This window comes from Sinocyclocheilus rhinocerous, unplaced genomic scaffold, assembly GCF_001515625.1.
Source record: "Sinocyclocheilus rhinocerous isolate Xijiao unplaced genomic scaffold, SAMN03320098_v1.1 scaffold127, whole genome shotgun sequence".
Taxonomy (NCBI): domain Eukaryota; kingdom Metazoa; phylum Chordata; class Actinopteri; order Cypriniformes; family Cyprinidae; genus Sinocyclocheilus; species Sinocyclocheilus rhinocerous.
Window position 1 is genome coordinate 1104662 of NW_015664685.1, and position 21137 is coordinate 1125798.

Genomic DNA, 21137 nt, shown 5'->3' on the forward strand with positions numbered 1-21137 from the left:
AAGGAGGGGGCTTTGTAGAAAACGAAGCGTTTGAGAGAGGCGGGGCATAGAGGACTTACAATAATGTACAGTATTTGAAAAATAATGTGTTTTTTGAACATTAAAGCATGTCAACATATTCTGTTACACCAAATACACAAAATAATAATCTTTAAAAAAGCATCATATGACCCCTTTAAATCTTATAGACCCCATACTTTTGAATGGTGAAGAAACTACTAAACTATCTAATCTGTATTATAATAATGTATCGCCCGGCCCTAAAATCATGTTTTTCTTGAACAAATATGTCACATGATGTAAAAATACATCAGTTTTTATAGACAACTACCAAAATGAACTTGATTTTAAATTTAGTCTCCTCTTCTTAGACTTTCATACAAATGGTTTGTAATGTTCACGATAGTACAATTCCTACAGCAAATTCCAAACAGCTAAAGTCAAAACGAAAGCAAAACGGATACTGTTATCAGACTTTCCAACTGCGAGCAAATGCAAACCCTCAGATTTTCCAACAATCATCAGATGTAAAATTGCATCAGAAACCTACATATTGGAGAGTTAGTTACCCAAAACTGGTTTGCTCTTTTACCACAAGATCTAATCAAAACTGCGTTTCCTAAAGCATTGAATCTGATCTTAGTGCCTAGTCAAGATGCTGTGTCAAAGGAAATTCTTTATTCATCGTTGGAAAATATATTTGAAATATTTAATTAATAATGATTATTACAACTTTGTTAGTTTTATACTGAAAAAAAAACTATTTATAATCTAAGTCTTGTTTTCCAGTAAAATGATCTTAACATCCTTAAAACAAGACACATATACATGAGAATCAAAACTGCTAAAGATATTTAATATCTTCAAACAGGTTTCCATAGAATATATCTTGAATATATGTATAGTGTATTTTGTCGTGTTCTACTGGAAGATATTTTCACTTGTTTTTAAGCATAAAATTCACTGAATCTATTATTTTATTCCCCATTTTTATTTCTGTATACAAAGGCTAAGAACATGAAAAAGGCTCTGTATTGTAACAAAAAAACAAAACAAGCCAGAAAGAGTGTATAAAAATCTTTCACAAGATCAAAGTACTGCACAAAAAGAGATAAGGAGAAGATTGATAATTTAAATGTCAAGCCTATGGAATTCCCTTTCCGTATTCTTTGTGGGACTTTGATATACAAACAACAACCTGCATATTAAGCTTAGTCAGAAGCTTATTCAAACAGATCCCAGATATGGAAGAGCAAGCTAAAATTATGACTCATAAAAGAATCAAGAGATAAACAACTTGCAGCTTATGGCATTTTCCAAACAATAGCAAAAAATGCTAGGCAATTTACTGTAATCCACTGTTAACTAAATTAGGCAAATGTCTTAACTTACCCTTTGAGTACTAAGTGTCCCACAACTTGTTTAGGGTTCCACTTGTGTGATAACTCCCTGTGAATATTCATGACAATATTAGAAAGACAATTTACTTCAAAATGGCAGGAAAACATCATGAGAACTGATCAAATAAATTCAAATCATGCAAACTGCATGCTGCCATCATTTATTAAAGATTTCTTCCTCTGTGTGTTATAAGGCATAAGGCTACAAAACAAAACCAGCGATTAATCTCTAAAGAAGGCCTTCTCAAGGACATTTATTAGCAACTGCTTACATTGTATATTTCTATACCTTGGTAAAGGTGTGCATTCGCTGATGATGCCCTCTGTTCCCAGCGTGACCCCCTGTACCACAAAAGTGCTGCCCATTCCTTTCCATAAAGCTTTTGGACCCTGTAAAATAGAGAGCGAGAGAGAGAGAGATGCTTCAATGGAAACTATACGTTTTAATCAATCAGATCACAAATGGTCAGGTGAGACACATAGCAATTTACATCTGGGTAACATGAGTCTCAATAGCATCTCCAACCACTTGTGAACAGATTTTGAGAAGAGGGTCCGCAAAAAAAATCTCTGTTTTTTTTTTTTTTTACTTAATCAAACAGGTTGGGGCACACATTTAAATAACTACACATTATTTGAATAGAATTTTGAGTATAAATGTTATATTCAAATAGTAGTGAAAATAATAAAATAATCACATATTTATTATTTTTTTAGACAAACCAAGGTAGTGCAACAATTACAAAAACTTAAAATTAAAAATTAAATTATATGTTAAGATAATTATACTCAATATAATTATACTCAAGATATGTTTAAATCAAGATATACATGTGTTTTGAAATTGGTTTGTGTACTAATATATCAATTATGCTCAAGATATGTTCAAATCAATATATACATGTGTCTTGAAATTGGTTTGTGTACTAATATATCAATTATGCTCAAGATATGTTCAAATCAATATATACATGTGTCTTGAAATTGGTTTGTGTACTAATATATCAATTATGCTCAAGATATGTTCAAATCAATATATACATGTGTCTTGAAATTGGTTTGTGTACTAATATATCAATACATATGAATTATAGGTATTATAACGATATTGGGTTTTTCGGATATGTTAAAAATGTGTTTAAAGTAAAAGAAAAGATTATTGTGCCTATACTAGTAAAAATATTTATATAAAATAATGTTAATAATTTAATGTGTTAAATTCTGTTCTTAGTCCTTCCTTCCTTCCTGTGACGGGGAGGCCCAGAGAGAAGCCATAAGAATTGTTGAATTAATTGCTAGATACAGTTTATGTAAAATGTCAACAATATCCAGATAAAAAGGTGAAATTATAAATAAAATTATCAACAAGCCCAATTTTTATTTTGAAATGTCTGTTATATTACTTCCAGCTGTTCAAAAAAAAAAAAAAAGCTAAAAGCTAAAATATGCACTCTTACAACCATCTACAACATGTTACATTATAAACACTACAAATTAAAAATAGTCATCATTTAACAACAGTAGATCAGTAGGTTTCTGATTTGAAACAGCAAGTCTGTACAATGTACAAAGGCACCACGTTTTGACTTTGAATGTGCATCAATCACATTTAACTAAATGAAATCATAACCTTTTGAAGTTTAATAATTACATCAGGCTGTATTGGGATCCATGTTTTTAACTTAACAAAATTGAATTTAGGACTTTTTAAGGATCTGTGGGAACTCTGTGCATGTTGGTAATGCACAAAAAAAAAAGTGAATACAAAAGCAGTGGGGTCCTGTGTTTAGAGAGTCGGTCTTGTAACCCAAAGGTTGCGGGTTTGAGGTTCGTACCGGCAGGGATTGTGGGTGGGGGGAGTGAATGTACAGCGCTCTCTCCCACCTTCAATACCACGACTGAGGGGCCCTTGAGCAAGGCACCGAACCCCCAACTGCTCCCCGCGCGCTGCAGCAAAAAAATCGACTGAGGGGCCCTTGAGCAAGGCACCGAACCCCCAACTGCTCCCCGGGCGCTGCAGCAAAAAAATGGCTGCCCACTGCTCCGGGTGTGTGTTCACGGTGTGTGTGTGTTCACTGCTGTGTGTGTGCACTTTGGATGGGTTAAATGCAGAGCACTAATTCCGAGTATGGGTCACCATACTTGGCCACATGTCACGTCACTTCACTTCAGTTCAAAACGCTTTGGACCCCCTGTATTAATATTGTCCACCTGTGATCGGATAGTCACCTTAAACTTAAATGGACCTAGCACCGACCCTTGTGGTACCACATGCCCTGCATTTAAATTGTTCTTTAAAAGCATCAACAAAGCAAAAATCTGTGACGTATTACCTGCGTTTTGGTGACATTGTACATCACACTGATGGCAGTCAGTGGGGACAGGTGGTAACACCTGGCATGGTAATTCACCTGAAACACACATTTCATTTTAAATGATCCATCATTTTTCAACACTATACAATGCAAAAGTACATAAGTATTTATGATATAAGCATCTACATTTTATGACAGACATGGAGCTTGTAGGATTTGTGTACTCAATGTTGTTCTGCCTGGGTTCAGCCTACCTGACACTGACGTCGAAACACAATGCAGGGATGGGCCAGGACATTTTCTGTAAAGAGGCTAATTCAAACCATACAAAAATGATTATGAGTTTACTAACATTATTTCGCACATCTTAATATAATTGTACTTTCAACAAAACTTTAAGCCATAATTACTGGGGGTTTGTTACCTTGCAAGACCTATCCCAAACCCAGCAAATCTGTTCAGTTGTTCTGAAAGAAAGAATCAAGCAGAGATGGGCAGTATTTTAATTGTGTAAAATGTACTTAAAATATGTACTTAATTACTTTTGAGTATTTTACTGGACAAAAAAATTAAATAAAATGTCATTTGTAATTAAATACTTTGAGAGACAGTATTTTGTATTTGAAATACTTAAAATACTTAATCAAGTAGGTAATTTTATTCTCAGATAATACAATCTTTCTTCACCTGTGATAATAGTACCAACTATAGCTTATCACAGTTTTTGGCTAGATGCAAGTGAATCATGACATCCTGTTGGATCCATAGGCGAAGTCTTAAAGGGTTAGTTCACACAAAAATGACAATTCTGTTGTTAATTACTCACCCACCCTTGTGTTGTTCCTAGGGCTGGGTTTTGACACAAATTTCACGATTCGATTCGATTCTCATTCACAAGCTTGCGATTCGATTCGATTACCGATTCGATTCCATATAGATTATTTTGGATAAATATCAGGTACAGTACATGCCAAATTTTCTCAAGGAAAAAAAAATCTCTCAACTAAAGCTGTAAAATATACATGAGAGTCAGCTGGTACTACATTAAAATTTATAATGAATATGTTATATGGTGCATATATTTAGCAAAATGCCCCTTTTCTACAGTTTTTTTTCTAGCTTACTATAATGAATTTATGGTCACCGAATATTTTTTTTTCTGAAGTAAATGTGACATTACGTGACACATTGTTTACAAGCCGTTATATTGACGTCTTTGTGAGGCCGAAACACAAATTGAGAGATTACACGAGACAGGATACGGATTGTAAAGTTGTACTCTTTCTTTCAATAGTAAAAGACTGTAAAAATGCTATAGTGAAAACCTGTTAACTGGTTAACAGTAAGTTTCCATACTATATTCGGTGAATAAATGTAATTACATTTAATGTGATTTTACAGTAAAATGCTGTTAACAATACGGTTTTTGGAAGTGAAAAAGTCATTGTATAATTTACAGTGAAAAACTGTAAATTGACACTCCCAGAATTCCCTGCATGACACTTCATATTTGATGTTTTTTTTGTTGAAATAACATGTTTCTTCTTCGTTTTTCTCAGCAACTCGTCTTCAACTTCTATGCCTTCAAAGAGAACCGACTTCCATTCAATGTCAAGGTTTGAGAGACTAATTGTTTGAGAGACTAATTGGCCTAATTCTTACATTTATACATTCCATTTACATTTAGTCATTTAGCAGACGCTTTTATCCAAAGCGACTTACAAATGAGGACAATAAAAGCAGTCAAAATCAACAAAAGAGCAATGATATACAAGTGCTATGACAAGTCTCAGTTAGCTTGACGCAGTAACACAAAGGATTTTTTAATAAAATAATAAAATAAATAAAAAGAAAACAGAATAGAAAAAGAATAGAGCAAGCTAGTGTTAGAGGTCTTTTTTGCTCTTGTTAATTGTATAATAAATGAAAAGAAAACGGATAGAATACAAAAAGATTGGAAAGCAAGTGTTATTTTTTTTTTTTTTAAGAAAACAAGCAGCAAATTAATAGAGTGCAACGCGAGCAGCTATTGGTAGCCAGTGAAAATTGATAAACAGAGGTGTGGCGTGCATTCTTTTTGGCTTATTAAAAATTAATCTTGCTGCAGCGTTCTGGATTAATTGTAAAGGTTTGATAGAACTGGCTGGAAAAGCAGTGGACAGATCCAGCAAGATAAGTATCGAAGATTTGGAATCCGCTCTTGCCAGTCTTTGGGCTTCACAACTGAGAGTATTATAAAATAAAATGAGAGTATTCAACAATTTTCAAGTATTAATCACTTTTTATTGCCAATGATTTGCTGGCTACAGCTCACTTAATGGCCACCAGTGTCGAGTATAATTACAAGGGTTTCTGAATCCTACATAGAGTCCTTTAACAACTAAATCTCAGCATTTTTAGGAGTCAATCTTTACTGTTGACAGTGAAATAGCTTGAGGCATCCTCTTGAGTAGGACTAGGCGGTATGACAATACAGTTTTGCAGTACTGCTTAATTTTTGACACGCTGATAAAGAAACGATAAAAGAGCGATGAAGAAACATGAAAAAATAAAGCGTGGTATTCAAGTAAACACAGTCGGTTGTGTCTTAAGTGAAGTTAGTGAACATAAGAAATTAGAAGAAATATGGATCAGTATATTGGATATATTGTCTAGTGTTAGGGTTAAAGAATATGTTGTTTACAAGTTGTTCAAGGAGGGGAAAGCACTTTTCTTCTCTTATGTGTGTATCTAACTCTAGTATTACTAAATGAAATAGCACTGTCCCTTGCACTTCAATTGATTGCTTGTAAATATTGTTTGTATTTTTGTATTTTCAAATTACAAATTACTTGTATTTTAATTAAATTCATTTCTCACACCAGTATTTTGTATTTTAATTAAATACATTTGATGAGCAAGTATTTGTAATTTGTAACAAAACACTATTTGATGCATTTGTGCCCATATCTGGAATCAAGGAAAGGTGTTTTGGGAAGAAAAAAAATAGACCTGTGTGCCTTTCTACATTTTATTTTAAAGGTCACTGGATGAGACATTTGTTTGCTTTCACCCAGTTCAAGTAAATAATGTGTGATTTGTGTGATACATTTTTATAAGTGCCAGCTGCATCTTTAGAGTTCATGACCACTTTATTAACACTGCCTAGAGCCCTATGATTTAATACTGTCTAGGGCCCTATGAAAACGCGGAATCCAGTCATAAAAATGGAATTTACTGTTTAACGCGGAACGTCACGGAATTTTTCAAAGTTTAGGTGAATTAATCAAAAGTAGGTCATTACACTTAAATCAAATCATGATATGGACTAGTATCTGAAAATTAAGCAACAAAAATACTATTTAAATATAAATCCTGCATGTTCTGCGTGTCTCCGTGTGAATGAAAGGCGCAGGCGCGCGGTTTCGTTTACTACACACTGAAGCGCGCGTGACGCTCGCTGTGATTTCAGCGTCTGCCGCCTCAATAAATGAGTACACGAACATAAAAACAATCTCTAGAACTGCTCTGGGTCACTTCATGAGCATTTGACCGTTTCATTTGAGAGAAACTTTCGTCATATCATATGCACACAGAAATTTAAAGGTATTCACGGCAACCCATCAAAATAAAAGTTTAGTTTAACTTGAAGACATTATTGTGCCTGAAATATATTACTGTTGTTCAGTAGAATGTACGTAATACTACAACTACTACTACTACTTAGGGGTGGACGATATGACCAAAATCTTATATCACGATTTGACTAATTTTATATCACGATAACGATATATATCACGATATAGTTATTGTTTCTTTTAAAAAGGTTTTTATGATATTAAAATCTTTGATACCATATAATTTTCATAATCCTTACCACCAATGTCAATATCAAACTAATACAAGCCTAAAAAGAGACAAAAAAAAACAACTCAAGCTCACTGAAGATAAATAAACAGTCAGTGATTAAATAAGGATAAGAAACTAATTGCAAGCAATAGGACAAAAAACTACAATAAATAAGAAATGCTACATACATTATAAATTAATTAGTCTTCACTGTGTTAATTCTATCTATCTATCTATCTATCTATCGATAGCTAGATAGATAGAAAGAGAGATAGATAGAGAGATAGAGAGATAGATAGATGATAAATAGAGATAGATAGATAGATAGATAGATATAATTGACATATGTATTATGTATAGATTCTATACATATATATCAATATATCAATATTATTATTTTTTAATTTCTTCTTATTAAAGTTACAAAAGTGATTTAGTCGAGAGCAGTGAGAGATTTTACTGTTGTTTGATTAATATAAAGACGGGGATTTTGACGCATATAAGTGTGTTCATGTAATCGTTCAAAGCCAATAAAGCGGCAAAAAATGCGCGCTCCTCTCACACAGAAACAGACACGGCGCACGCATATAAGTTAGCTCTGTTGTTTGTGATTCAACGTCTTAAAATCGGTTGTTTTAAAACTGCAGTGCTTAAAATCGCGTGTCCATGCTACAGATGTAGTCCCTTGTTTAGGAACGAGCTCCTCGTTTTGTCCTGGCTGGTCGTTCTCCACCTAGTTCTGTCTCCCCTTCACGCCCCGTGGTGGCGTGTAAAGATCGCAGTCATCCAAATGATGAAAAAGTATTACCGTAAACAATGTATTTTGCGACACCACGAAATAAACGATAGAGCATAATATGAAATTATAGACTTTATATTTCGTCCATCCGATATATATCGTCATATCGCACAGCCCTACTACTACTATTATTAAAATTATTAAAACTTTATTTTTTAAGGAATAATTACACAATATTTTTTTCATGTTTTAAAGTTAATAGTAAATCCCCTTTGTTTGCCAAAAATAAAGTTTGTTTAATTTTTATTTGGTTAAAAGATTAATTGAATTAATGTTTTATGCCTTCATTTGATAACCAGAAAAAAATTAAATACAAAACACAGAATTTCTGAGGGGGAAAAAACAATATTTCATAGGCTATTGCAAAAATAAATTTTAATAAATTAAATTGTTTTTATGCATTCAAATAATTAGACATGAATAAACAGAATTTGGTAACAAAACAGAAGGTGAGAAAATATAAAACATTTCATAGGGCCCTAAACATGTAATTTTTGTTAAACTTTTAATAAATTGATGTTAAAATTGTATAAGTTTCATGATTTTAATTAATTAGACATTAGACACATTTTTGATTGATAAAATATAATTTAACCATTAAAAAAGTCCAGAAAAACTGAAAAAAAAATGTAATCCAGTAAAAATAAAACGGAAAAAACTGAATTTGGAAAAAAATAAAACAGATTTCATAGGGCCCTAAAACTGTCGTATATACTATAATGTTGACTCAGTATTAGTCACATGAAAAATGATATTTGCATATTAATGTTGAACAACTATAAATCATTTGTCTTATAACCTAATAACTGCGAATTTAGGCTACTGTTTATTTTGTACAATTCTGTATCTATACAGTGCAAGTCAAGCAGGAGCATCGGGAATCCAATTCGTTTAAACATACTGGTTCATTCATATGAATCGCTTGATCACTTCAATGAGCCACTTCAAACATCGCTTCATTTGAGTTAGCAATGTTACATTAGAACCGTTAGCAATGATACATTTTCTTTTTGTTTTGTTAAATAAATATTGAATGGCAGAGATGGGCACAAATACATCAAAAAGTATTTTGTTACAAATTACAAATACTTGCTCATCAAATGTATTTAATTAAAATACAAAATAATGGTGTGAGAAACTAATTTAATTAAAATACAAGTAATTTGAAAATACAAAAATACAAACAAAATTTACAAGCAATCAATTGAAGTGCAAGAGACAGTGCCATTACATTTAGTAATACTGGAGTTAGATACACACATAAGAGAAGAAAAGTGCTTTCCCCTCCTTGAACAACTTGTAAACAACATATTCTTTAACCCTAACACACTAGACAATATATCCAATATATTGATCCATATTTCTTCTAATTTCTTATGTTCACTTAAGACACAACCAACTGTGTTTACTCGAATACCATGAAGCATGCCCATTTTTCTTCATCGCTCTTTTATCGTTTCTTTATCAGTGTGTCAAAAATTAAGCAGTATTTGTCTGTATTGTCACATCGCCTAGTCCTACTCAAGAGGATGCCTCAAGCTATTTCACTGTCAACAGTAAAGATTGACTCCTAAAAATGCTGAGATTTAGCTGTTAAAGGATTAGTTCACTTCCAGAATAAAAAATTACTGATAATTTACTCACCCCCATGTCATCCAAGATGTTCATGTCTTTCTTTCTTCAGTCGAAAAGAAATTAAGGTTTTTGAGGAAAACTTTTCAGGATTCTTCTCTATATAATGGACTTCAATGGGGACCTGCGGATTGTAGGCCCCAATTTACTGCTTCAATGCAGCTTGAAAGGGCTTTACATGATCCCAGCTGAGGAATAAGGCTCTTATCTAGCGAAACGATGGGTTATTTTCTTAAAAAATAAAATTATTTACTTTTTAACCACAAATGCTCATCTTGCACTTGATTTCACGCATTACGTAGTCACGTTGGAAAGGTCACCCATGATGTAGGCAGAAGTACCGACCCAGTGTTTACAAAGCGAACGTGCAAAGAAAGTCAAACGCCTAGGTCTGCACGATTAATCGAAATTAAATCACAAAGGCGATAAATCGCAATTAGGCAGAAGCTGCGATTGACATTGGCGTATCTTTCAGTGAAGCACGGTTCTGTGATCAGCAGTAAATCTCCATTCGAAGGCCAGAGGGCGCTCTCGCGCTGAAACTCCAAATACTCCTCGCAGAAGAAACCCAGGAAATTTATTTCAAACACTTGACTAACGGTATGAAGTGAGTTTGGAGTAAAAACATGTTATTAAATGTGGTATTTTCACGTGCTTTCAGATGGAGCAGCATTTACTACACAGAGCCGTAGTTCACTGACAAGCTACGCAACAACTTTCATAATCGCAGAACGATTTCTTCGATTTCATAATCGAGCAATTATATCGTCTGCGATTATGAACGCGATTTTGTGTAGCTTGTCAGTGAACTACAGCTCTGTGTAGTAAATGCTGCTCCATCTGAAAGCACGTGCTGGAGATTTACTACTAATCACAGAACCGGCTTTACTGACAAGATACACATGACAATCGAATTCGATTAATCGTGCAGCCCTATAAACGCCCTTAACAAAATAAGGTAAAACAACGATTTCGATCGATTTTGAAGTTGGAGAAAATGAGATGGAGTTTTTCGCCCTACCCTAACTTTCTGAACCGCAGTACACAGACGAAGAGCTAACCGTGCCTGACCTTTCCAACGTGATTACGTAATGCGTGAAGTCGTAGATGCGCGTCGTGGAGCTAGTGCAAGACGAGCACTTGTGCTTAGAAGTATATACATTTTAATTTTTTTTAGAAAATGACTGATCGTTTCGCTAGATAAGACGCTTATTCCTCGGCTGGGATCGTGTAGAGCCCTTTGAAGCTGCATTGAAAATGCAATTTGGAATTTGCAATTCTTTTCAACTGAAGAAAGAAAGACATGAACATCTTGGATGACATGGGAATTTTTTTTCTGGAAGTTAACTAATCCTTTAAAGCAGTGTTACTCATTGCGCGGCTCGCCAAGCTTTACTTTGTGGCTCGCATGGCAGTAAATAATACGATGATATGATCATGCAGTCAATACAGATATTTCATAAAAACATTAAAAACAAGCAGGGCTATAACATAACCCATTATAAAAAAACACACCATGTCTACACCGGACGCGAGTGGCGCGATCCGACAAAACACAATAGAACCCAGTGATGTTGTCTATACTGGATGTGGCGCGGCGCCAAGCGATGCGACATGATCCCCATCAGTAAACTGATGCCTCATTCTATTTATGACGAACTGTACTGACACTACGTTCAAATGATTTGCAACTGTCGCTTTGTCGCGTCAAGTGTAGACAGACTTTTAGCGCAGCAGGGCGCGAACTGTCGCGTCCGGTGTAGACACGGTCAGACAGTGTCTGCTCTATTACAAATAATTTATATTAAAAAGCACAACGTTTTGTTGATATTGTGAGTGCACACAAATAAAAGTCGATCCTTTACAGCTACGAATGATGTATTACTCTTACCTTTATGAGCAAAAATGATGGTGTATCCAATGAAAAAAATGCAAGCTGGTGCCTCCATGTCCTGCAAAGCGTCTCCACACAAACTATTGGATATAGCGCACATTTAAACGTTTAAACATTGTTATATGATTGAACTGTTTTATATCTATAGAGGAAATATAATCGCTTTGCTATTACATACAAAACTGAACTATTTTAATAGGTGAAACAGTAGTATAAGCTGTTTTGGGAGATGGGGAAAAAAAGACGGGCTCGGGCCGGTAATTCTGATAAGCTGTCGGATTATCAAAATAGGGGCAAGGCCCTTTTGGGGTAAGGGCGTGTTTGTTTTGGTGATTTCAAATGTCAACATTGGCTACCAGAAATCGCTTACCCCACCTTTAATAACTTTTGTAGCAAATGAAACTATTGCTCTTTGTTAATGTTGGTGCATTAACTAAGGTTAACTAATGAGATCTTATTGTAAGGTGTTACCTATTGGTCTTTATAATTCTTTTGCACTTTAATCTGTGTGAAATTATTTACTTCATACATTTTTTTGTGTATTGCAGTTACTTTTTGTCATAAGAAAAAAGTTATTAAACCTGTTATACTTTATTATGAAAACACTTTTTTGCACCTAAATTTCAATATCGTGATAATACCGTATACCGTGATAAAAGCATTAGCAATTAATCGCAACATGAAAATTTGATACCGTCACATGCCTAGGACGACCAATGTGATTCACCGACATCATGTCGACAGATGAGGTTCATTAAAATTACACCGTTATGATAGTTTCCCTTGGATTTTCCTAGCAAAACCGCCCTGAGTCCTTCGCATAAAATTTAGTCTACTGGCTCTCATTTAAAAAAAAGTTTTGTTACATGCTGTTCACACATTGGCAATTAAAATTGATTAATACTTGAAAATTCTTTCATAAAGCCCCAAAATGTCATTTTGTCCATAGAAACAAGTAGCTAACTTTAGCTAGCAAGCTAACATCACTTGTCAGCAAGTAAACAAAGTTCTAGAGCAGCACAGCTTTTCCTTCTGTTCTGTAATAACATGCAGTGAGCAATATCTGATAGTATATATTTTAGTACATACTTAGCTAGTTTGCACTGAGCACCAAAACAGCTTATTTCATCGTTTTTTTTTCCAGTTGGAAGATGGAACCATGGACAAGTTAAAGGGATAGTTCACCCAAAAATGGAAATTTTGTCATTAATTACTCACCCTCATGTCATTACAAACCCATAAGACCTTCGTTCATATTCCAAACACAAATGAAGATACCACGTCACATGTTTTTGGATAATATTTTTGAAAATAAAGTGGTAAATTATGTTTTTTGCACCAACAAAGCACTCACGTCATAAAATTGAGGTTAAACTACTGGAGTCACATGGAGTACTTTAATGATGTCTTTCCCACCGTTCTGGACTTAGAATGTGTAAATGAATGTATGGCTGACTTTTGAATTAGTACAATTAATTGTAGAATAACCAATTAATAGTTTACCACATTTTATATTGTTGTTCAACAATGTTTTTTGCTTTGCCCCGAAATGCAACCACAAGTCTTCGGATGGAAGATGCTTGTTTTATCTCTTGTTTCCTACTGATGCGGAGACTCTGGGTTCGCACCACAAGGTAAACTCATATTACGATTATTCCATGTAAACACCACAATAACCAGCTTTACGTGGTCACGGTGAAAGTGAAACTTTAATTATGCATAGTGCTTAAAGCCACGTTAAAATTAAAAGTTTCCGGCCACATGAAGCTGTTAGAAAGCAGAAAGATTGAGGATTTTCTAGAAGCAAGGATAAAATAACATTTTGTGTAACCAACCACCCTAACAAAATGATAGCTGAAATGTGGTACGTTATTAACTAAAATAAATGTAATCTTACCACCGATATCCAAAAACTTGCTCAATCTGCTGTTATTTAATAGATTAAATGCACTCGAATATTATTGAATGCTATGTGGAGGAGACACGTTTTTTAATTAAAATATTCATATTAATCAAGGATTTATTGACTTTTAATGCACCTTATTTTGAAATGTACAGAAATACGTGCTTTCATATGTGCTTTAGTTATGATTATTTCATTTATTCACTACTTGCTATTTATTATTAATGTTTCATTTCAGTTTTAGTTTGGCTCTAGTTTTGTATTTATTCCAGTTTTTATATGAAAAGGTTCATGTAATATGGATTAAAATTCATCCACAGAGTAAATCCTTTTCACTGAACATGTTTCTAAAAATAAGTTTGAAAAAGTTGTCGGGAGCATGGTGGTGGTGACGTTGAAGGCGAGCGAGCGTGGTGTAGTTCGTTTATAGCCTAAGTTTAGCTTTTTAGTTCTGGCGCTGGTTTTTAGGCTTCAAAATTCATTATATTATTTTGTGAAGATTATCTTGATGGACAAAAAGTGTAAGCATCATAAACTATGGTTAAACACCGAGCTTTTTTTTTTTTTACGATAATCCAAAAGCCAATGGAAAAATCCTATTGGCTTTTTGTCAAGGGAACCAGTGTGATGCTAACAGCCGATTGGCCTACAAAGTGACGTCATAGTTCCACCAGTCTATAACACAGGTGAAGAAAGATATTGTATTATCTGAGAATAAAATGACCTACTTGATTAGTATTTTAAGTATTTAAAATAGAAAATACTATCTCTCAAAGTATTTAACTACAAATTACATTTGATATGTTTTTGTCCAGCAAAATACAAATGACAAAATACTCACCAGTAATTAAATACGTATTTTACATACATGTAATTAAAATACTGTCCATCTCCGTTGGGTAGAATACTGCTGTTATGACATTTCTGATTAGAATATATACATCCAGCTGTGTAATACCCAAGTCCCAAACCAAATAATAATACCCATATCAAATATAGGCCTAATAAATATAAAATCCCAAAGTAATACCAAACTTTATATAGAAAGTCTTGGTAATGCTTTGGTGTTTTAGTTGGATGCCATGCTACTTGTCTTTGAAACCTTAATTGTTTTAATATTTACAAACGTACTAGCTGTTCCAGGTAAAACCGAAACGAATCGGTTCAACTGAATCATTAAAATGATTTTAAAGAGTGATTCTTTATCGAATCGAATATCACTAGCTGGAGATGGGCGGAAGAGCCACACTCATTTACCACATATTTACTAAAAGCATGACTGCAGGGGCGGGTCTTGTCTAATATAAAGCTCATGACACGAATGATTGTCGTGAGATACTACTGCTTGTGGTTATTTGAATAATATTCCTTTCCGTAATAACATCCCACTTCAAGCATACTGATCATAAACTGTACTCAGTGTTACCGGACGGTGGAGCCGCTGATTGGGCTTCGTCTGCTGCTCCAGGTGGGGCAGGCGCCGTCTCAAATTGGGGTGTGCGATCGCCAAAATGCAGGTTTCTGCTGCCAGGTATATCTGGAGGCGTGGTGACCCAGTGCTGGAGGTCAGTGCCGGATGAATTATTGAATGAACTGCCCGAATAGCCCCCGCTGAATGATGGATCCTCTCTGCCCCTGTAACCCAAACCCTCAAAGCTGTCAGGCCGACGAGAAGTCATGCTGGGAATCGCTAGGAAATTGACAAGATATCTCAGTCTGACTTCCTACGATTTATAACCTATGTGATGTGATACGAGTTCATTGAAAATGATAGCACTCGAAAAATGCGAAAATTAATTTCTGGTTGACCGAGGCTGCTAGCAAGGATAGTGCTTTAGCAAAACAACCCAGCACAAGCTTGAGTGACTTTTGTCGGTTGACAGTTTACTTCCGGTTTGAATGTGGCCTTATGGGTTATGTAGTTTATTGCATCTACAAGCCGATCAGATATAATGCAACTTCTTTAATACACAAGAAACAGTTTATTTTAGGGCCTATATTGTGTAATGTCAGACACAGACTCAGTGAAGAAATGAATAACATCCACCGTACTTATTTTTAACCATAGGTTGATGTGAAAGATGAGACAGAAACAGTGTATCATTCAGTATAACAATATACAACGACTAGGATAAAGATATAGTATAAGTATAGTAGTATATATAGACTATATATACTATAATAACGCTTATATATATTGCCGTTTAAAAGTTTGGGATCAGTCAGACTTGTAATGTTTTTAAAGAAGTCTCTTGTGCTCATCAAGGCTGCATTTATTTGATCAAAAATACAGAAAAAAACAGTAATCTTGCAAAATGTTATTACAATATAAAATCTATTTTAATATCCTTTAAAATATAATTTATTTCTGTGATGCAAAGCTGAATTTCCAAAAAACTATGACCAGAAGGACATTGTTTTGTAAATTATAGCTAAGAACTAAATACACAATGTTACATTTAACCCATGCAGACGCAAAGGGAGAAAAGGGCGCCCTCTGTTGATGAAAACTGTCTCTACATCAGCTTGAGATGCAGCAGAAGCAGCATCTGCTCAGGAGCCGCGGGGCCTGCGGTAGGATCACGCTTTTATATATCAAAACACAATATTTCAACAATGACACGTTAATGCACGGTAGTTCAAACGCTGTAGAAACACGTATGTAGGTAGATAAATACGTAGATAAGGAGATCTTTACCGTCTTAAAAAGTTGTTTACTTGCAATAGCATTTGCTGGATAGCTTGCAAGCTACACGATATTGAGTTTCATCTTAAAAAAATAATCATAATACCTTTCATGATTATTTACTGTTATAAAACCTTTCATTACTATTTAGTGTTTTGTCGTACTGTGTTTGCTGCCGTGACATTGAGGCTGATCTGTGCTGAAGGGGACATTATTATTAGTACGTGCGGCTCTCAGGTTGTTGATCTGATTTTGTGCTTCATGGGATCTTTCATCCCTCAGATTAACCGATTACAAATCTACCTGACATCTATTGGTAGATGTACCAAAACCCTTTTTAAAACGTATTTACATTGAAAAAGACTGGATCACAATGTTGAATTCAATATATGAAGCCAGTGTTACTTAAAAAAAGAGCTCATCCCACAATGTTAGTGTCATTTGATTGCATTATATAGCTTTAATATGTGTCAATATCACTGAGTAAGTTTTGCCTTTATACTGTACACATTTACGCAAAGGTTTATGTGGGATTTACATTGTACTTGAAGTGAGTTAAGTCCTTTTTACTGAAATATTTCGTTGATGACAGCCTTCCCCTTACGCAAAGAAAATATATTTCCTAATATATGAATGATCAATATATTAAGTGATTTAATAGTATATTAGAAAATATACAAAGTAATATATTGTGTAAATATATTACAATATATTGAATAATTAATACATAAGTAATTGCCGGTTTCATATATTGAAAAATATGTAACTGTATATTTACTTATATATATAAAAAAAATAATATATATATATATAATGTATGTAATTTATTCAGTAATTCATTTTATAATATATAGATGTGCATGTGATAAGATATGGTACTGCATGTGCATAAATATATTAAACATTTAGTTGCTCATGCAGTATATACACACATATGGAAATATATATTTGTTTAATGATCATTTACAATATATGTGTTTCATATTTTAAAATATAGCTAGTTTACAATAGCATAAGCACACCTGCTCATACTAAAGTACTTAGTGAACAGACTATCACTGTCCTGGAGAGTGCACAGCCATTACTTTTTAAATAAAGTAAGATCTAGTCTTAATGGTGTTTGGTCAATCGTCATCCTAACCACAGGCTCTACTCTTCAGCACAACGGTAACCCCACAAACTTACACACACCAGAAACCCTTTTACATTCCAAAATAATACAATAATACAATAATATAATGATATTGAGCAAAAACAAATTTTTACTCTCCTTTAAAGGGTTAGTTCACCCAAATATGAAAATTCTGTCATTAATTACTCACCCTCGTGTCGTTTCAAACTCGTAAAACCTTCGTTCATCTTCGGAACACAAATTAAGATATTTTTGCTGTCGGTCAGAGAGCTCTCAGATTCCATCAAAAATATCTTAATTTGTGTTCCGAAGATAAACGGAGGTCTTACGGTTTGGAACGACATGAGGGTGAGTAATTAATGACAGAATTTTTATTTTTGGGTGAACTATCCCTTTAACAGTCAGAAGCAAAGCATGCTGGGAACTAGAAATCTGCTGTAGCTCATTCCGTGAATGTATGTGTATGTGTGTACATACTTAAACATTTATATGGGAACGTGTATGTGCAATATATACTCGATAAAGGATCAAACTTTATGAATATTAGATGTATTTTTGTCTTCATTTCTAAATATATTTGTATGTATCTTTATATAGACATACATTGCCAATGCATATATTGCTGTATATAAAAAAAACATAAGCACTAGTTTCCCATATATGGAAATGTATTATGTCATAATTCGCATTATATTTTACGGTATATTCCCATATATTTTTGTTACGTAAGGGTAAGCATACTACTTTAAAGAAATATTCTGAATGACATATTTTCAAGATTAAATAGTCATACAAAATATGATATGTTGAGTGTCATCACTGTCGCCGGTTTGTCCCTAACCGTATTTCAGTAATATTGCATCTTTGTGTCTTCGTATCTAGTAAACGTCTATGAACAGTGTCTCTGTATTTCCGCTAGATATTGTTGGTTGTTGGTAATCGGCGAGTCTCCAGATGTAGTCGAAGGAGCATCACGTTTCCCCCACTGGTCCGCACACCCCCCCACTGCATGGCTTCGCTTGCTGGTGTCTCACACCGTGTCTCCATAGCCCCAGTCCTGCACACCCTCATGCTGGGGTCTCAGGCCTCTCACAGACTGACCAATGACTGCCTGGATTGTTCTGCCTGTCAGCCTGTCCGCTTTCTCCATCACGGGGATATGGATTGTGTGAGTGTTTATGTTCAAGCCAGAAGTTTTACATAAAATTTAGTGTAGCCCTCTGCTGTTTTTGTTTAACTATATACAGACAAGTCATGTACTTAACAAATAACCATAACATATTTTGTTCTGTAGTTACGCCATGGCAGTAATGAACCACCATGTCTGTCCTGTTGAGAACTGGTGAGTTAACCCTTTAAAGCCTACTATATCATATTTGATACACAAATTCTATGGCCTTTTAATTATCAATGTGATCAAAACTTTGCTGAAAAATCTGTAGTACACAATCCACTACATGCCTTCTGTCGTCGGACTGATAGTTTGTACCCTTTTTAACAAGTAAATGGCCTTTTAGTGTAATTCTAAATACGTTGCCCTTTCAGGTTGTGGTACGTGTGCCTTTTTACTGTGAAATATTTGCTGATTTTTATATAAGTAAACACAAAAATAACTTTTAGTTTGTTAGTAATGTTTCAGGATTAACACTTATTGGATTGAAGCAATTTAGGTTTGCTTGATTATCCATACATTATTTTTTAGATAAATCATGTTAAAATGTGAGTATTAAATATTATACTTTAGGCTGTTGAGGATTTGTCCATCTCTCAGTCATCATTGTGTTGCATTGCATTATAAGCTTTACGCCCACAATAAAAACAACAGGGCTTTGATCATAAACGTAAGTATTTAATATCATTTTACTAAGACGTATCACATGGAGCTATAGGGTGACAACTGATATTTATATGCATTTTATTTAATGTTGTAACAATATCATTGATATACATTTACAAGCTAAATCTTTGTATCATAGGTCATACAATTTGACATGTACAGAGGAAACGGCTAAGAGGGGTTTCCCAAAGACCTGCTGTACTCTTCAAGACATCCCCCTCATCAGGTTAAAATTACTTTGAATTTATCTGGAATGCCACAAAATTACCACATTTTGAAGATGCCTCCTTTTAGTATTACTGTTGTGCACCAACTTCTTGAGAAAAGGTTGCCCAATATCTGATTTTCTGCTCTTTCAACAGTAAATGTGGTTGCTATCCACCAGAGAGCTGTCTCTTCAGTTTGATTGGCAATGTTGGGGCCTTTATGGGTAAGAATTACAGTTTGAAATGTAATAAATAACCAAACAAGCTAAAATACAATATTAACTCCACATAGAAGTTGATTACCTAATCTGTCATTTAAAGGTGTGTGATTTATGTCAATATTAAAATACTTCTATCTATCCCAGAGTATGCCGGTAATTTTGTGTGTGTGTGTGTGATGCTCCTGCAGTGGTTATGGTGTGCATGCTGCGTTATGCTCAAGTGATTGAACACAGCCATCATTGCTGGACCAACACAAGTTCTTTGGTCTCCGGCTGCATTAATGCCCTTGGTTTGGTCATGGTTGGCAACTTTCAGGTGAGCAGGCAAAAATAGACTTGTAACTTCAGCCCATTATATAAATCTAAATTAACTTGTATTCCTTTTGTATTTTTTTTTCTTTAGGTCGATCATGCCAAGACGCTTCATTATGTGGGAGCGGGTGTAGCTTTCCCTGCCGGCTTGCTGTTTGTGTGTCTGCAGTGTGTTCTGACGTACCGTATAGCAGAGACAGCACTGGACTACTGGATGGCTCATGTGCGTGTGGCGCTCTCAGCTGGAGCTCTGGTATCGCTTGTCCTCAGTATCCTTACCAAGAGCTCATGAATGGTTCTACATTTTGTGTTTGACCTGAAGGAAGACACTGGAAATCAGACATGATCTGATACATGAAAATCAAATTTAGATGGCTACATTTGAGCATGGAGTGAAAAGCCTAGTAACAGTGCAAAAAGATCAATTACAGTAAAAAGAAAGAAAAGTTACAGTACATCTAGGGTTGGGTACCGAAATCCGGTACCAATATGGCACCGGTACCTATGTAACCGTTATGTACTAGTAGGGCTGGGCGATATAGCTAAAAAATTTATCAATGATATAATGTTTCATATCGTTCGGTATCGATAATTTGTGACATTTTTTATAACCTTTTTTTTAAACAAAAAGCAATATAATTTTTTTTTTATTTAACCACTGTATTTTTAAATTAACACAATTTGAGACAAACAACAAATATTTTTGGTTTTAACAATCAAACACAAAATTAAAATTAAACAAATATTTAATTTCTAATGTTTTATATGCAGACTAAATAGGTTTTAAGGAAACTTTTGTCTTGTCTTGTCTCCCAAGGCCACAGGAGGGCGCAATGAGCAAAATAATGCAGCACATTTAAATTGTCAACGCAAGGAAGTAACTCTATAAAAACGTGCATAACGTCTATATTAACTCATAAAAATCTAATATAATTTCGCAAATTGCATAAACAATTATGAACAAAACAACAT

At 34.4% G+C, this 21137-nt stretch overlaps 2 protein-coding genes across 2 annotated transcripts in view; one reads left to right on the forward strand and one right to left on the reverse strand.

Moving 5' to 3' along the window:
* Nucleotides 1-15648, reverse strand: part of LOC107730304 (solute carrier family 25 member 46-like) — an 18161-nt gene extending 2513 nt beyond the window's left edge. The window contains exons 1-6 of the mRNA XM_016541093.1: nucleotides 15198-15648; nucleotides 4140-4182; nucleotides 3970-4027; nucleotides 3734-3811; nucleotides 1690-1790; nucleotides 1393-1449 (exon numbers count right to left, since the gene is read on the reverse strand). Of these exons, the coding sequence (XP_016396579.1) occupies nucleotides 1393-1449; nucleotides 1690-1790; nucleotides 3734-3811; nucleotides 3970-4027; nucleotides 4140-4182; nucleotides 15198-15450 (590 nt within the window). The 5' untranslated portion in view covers nucleotides 15451-15648. The remainder of the gene's footprint in view (nucleotides 1-1392; nucleotides 1450-1689; nucleotides 1791-3733; nucleotides 3812-3969; nucleotides 4028-4139; nucleotides 4183-15197) is intronic.
* Nucleotides 15649-16269: 621 nt separating this feature from the next.
* Nucleotides 16270-21137, forward strand: part of LOC107730309 (transmembrane protein 150A-like) — a 6361-nt gene continuing 1493 nt past the window's right edge. Inside the window, exons 1-7 of the mRNA XM_016541097.1 lie at nucleotides 16270-16345; nucleotides 18509-18757; nucleotides 18884-18931; nucleotides 19566-19652; nucleotides 19789-19856; nucleotides 20042-20169; nucleotides 20257-20434. Of these exons, the coding sequence (XP_016396583.1) occupies nucleotides 18693-18757; nucleotides 18884-18931; nucleotides 19566-19652; nucleotides 19789-19856; nucleotides 20042-20169; nucleotides 20257-20434 (574 nt within the window). The 5' untranslated portion in view covers nucleotides 16270-16345; nucleotides 18509-18692. The remainder of the gene's footprint in view (nucleotides 16346-18508; nucleotides 18758-18883; nucleotides 18932-19565; nucleotides 19653-19788; nucleotides 19857-20041; nucleotides 20170-20256; nucleotides 20435-21137) is intronic.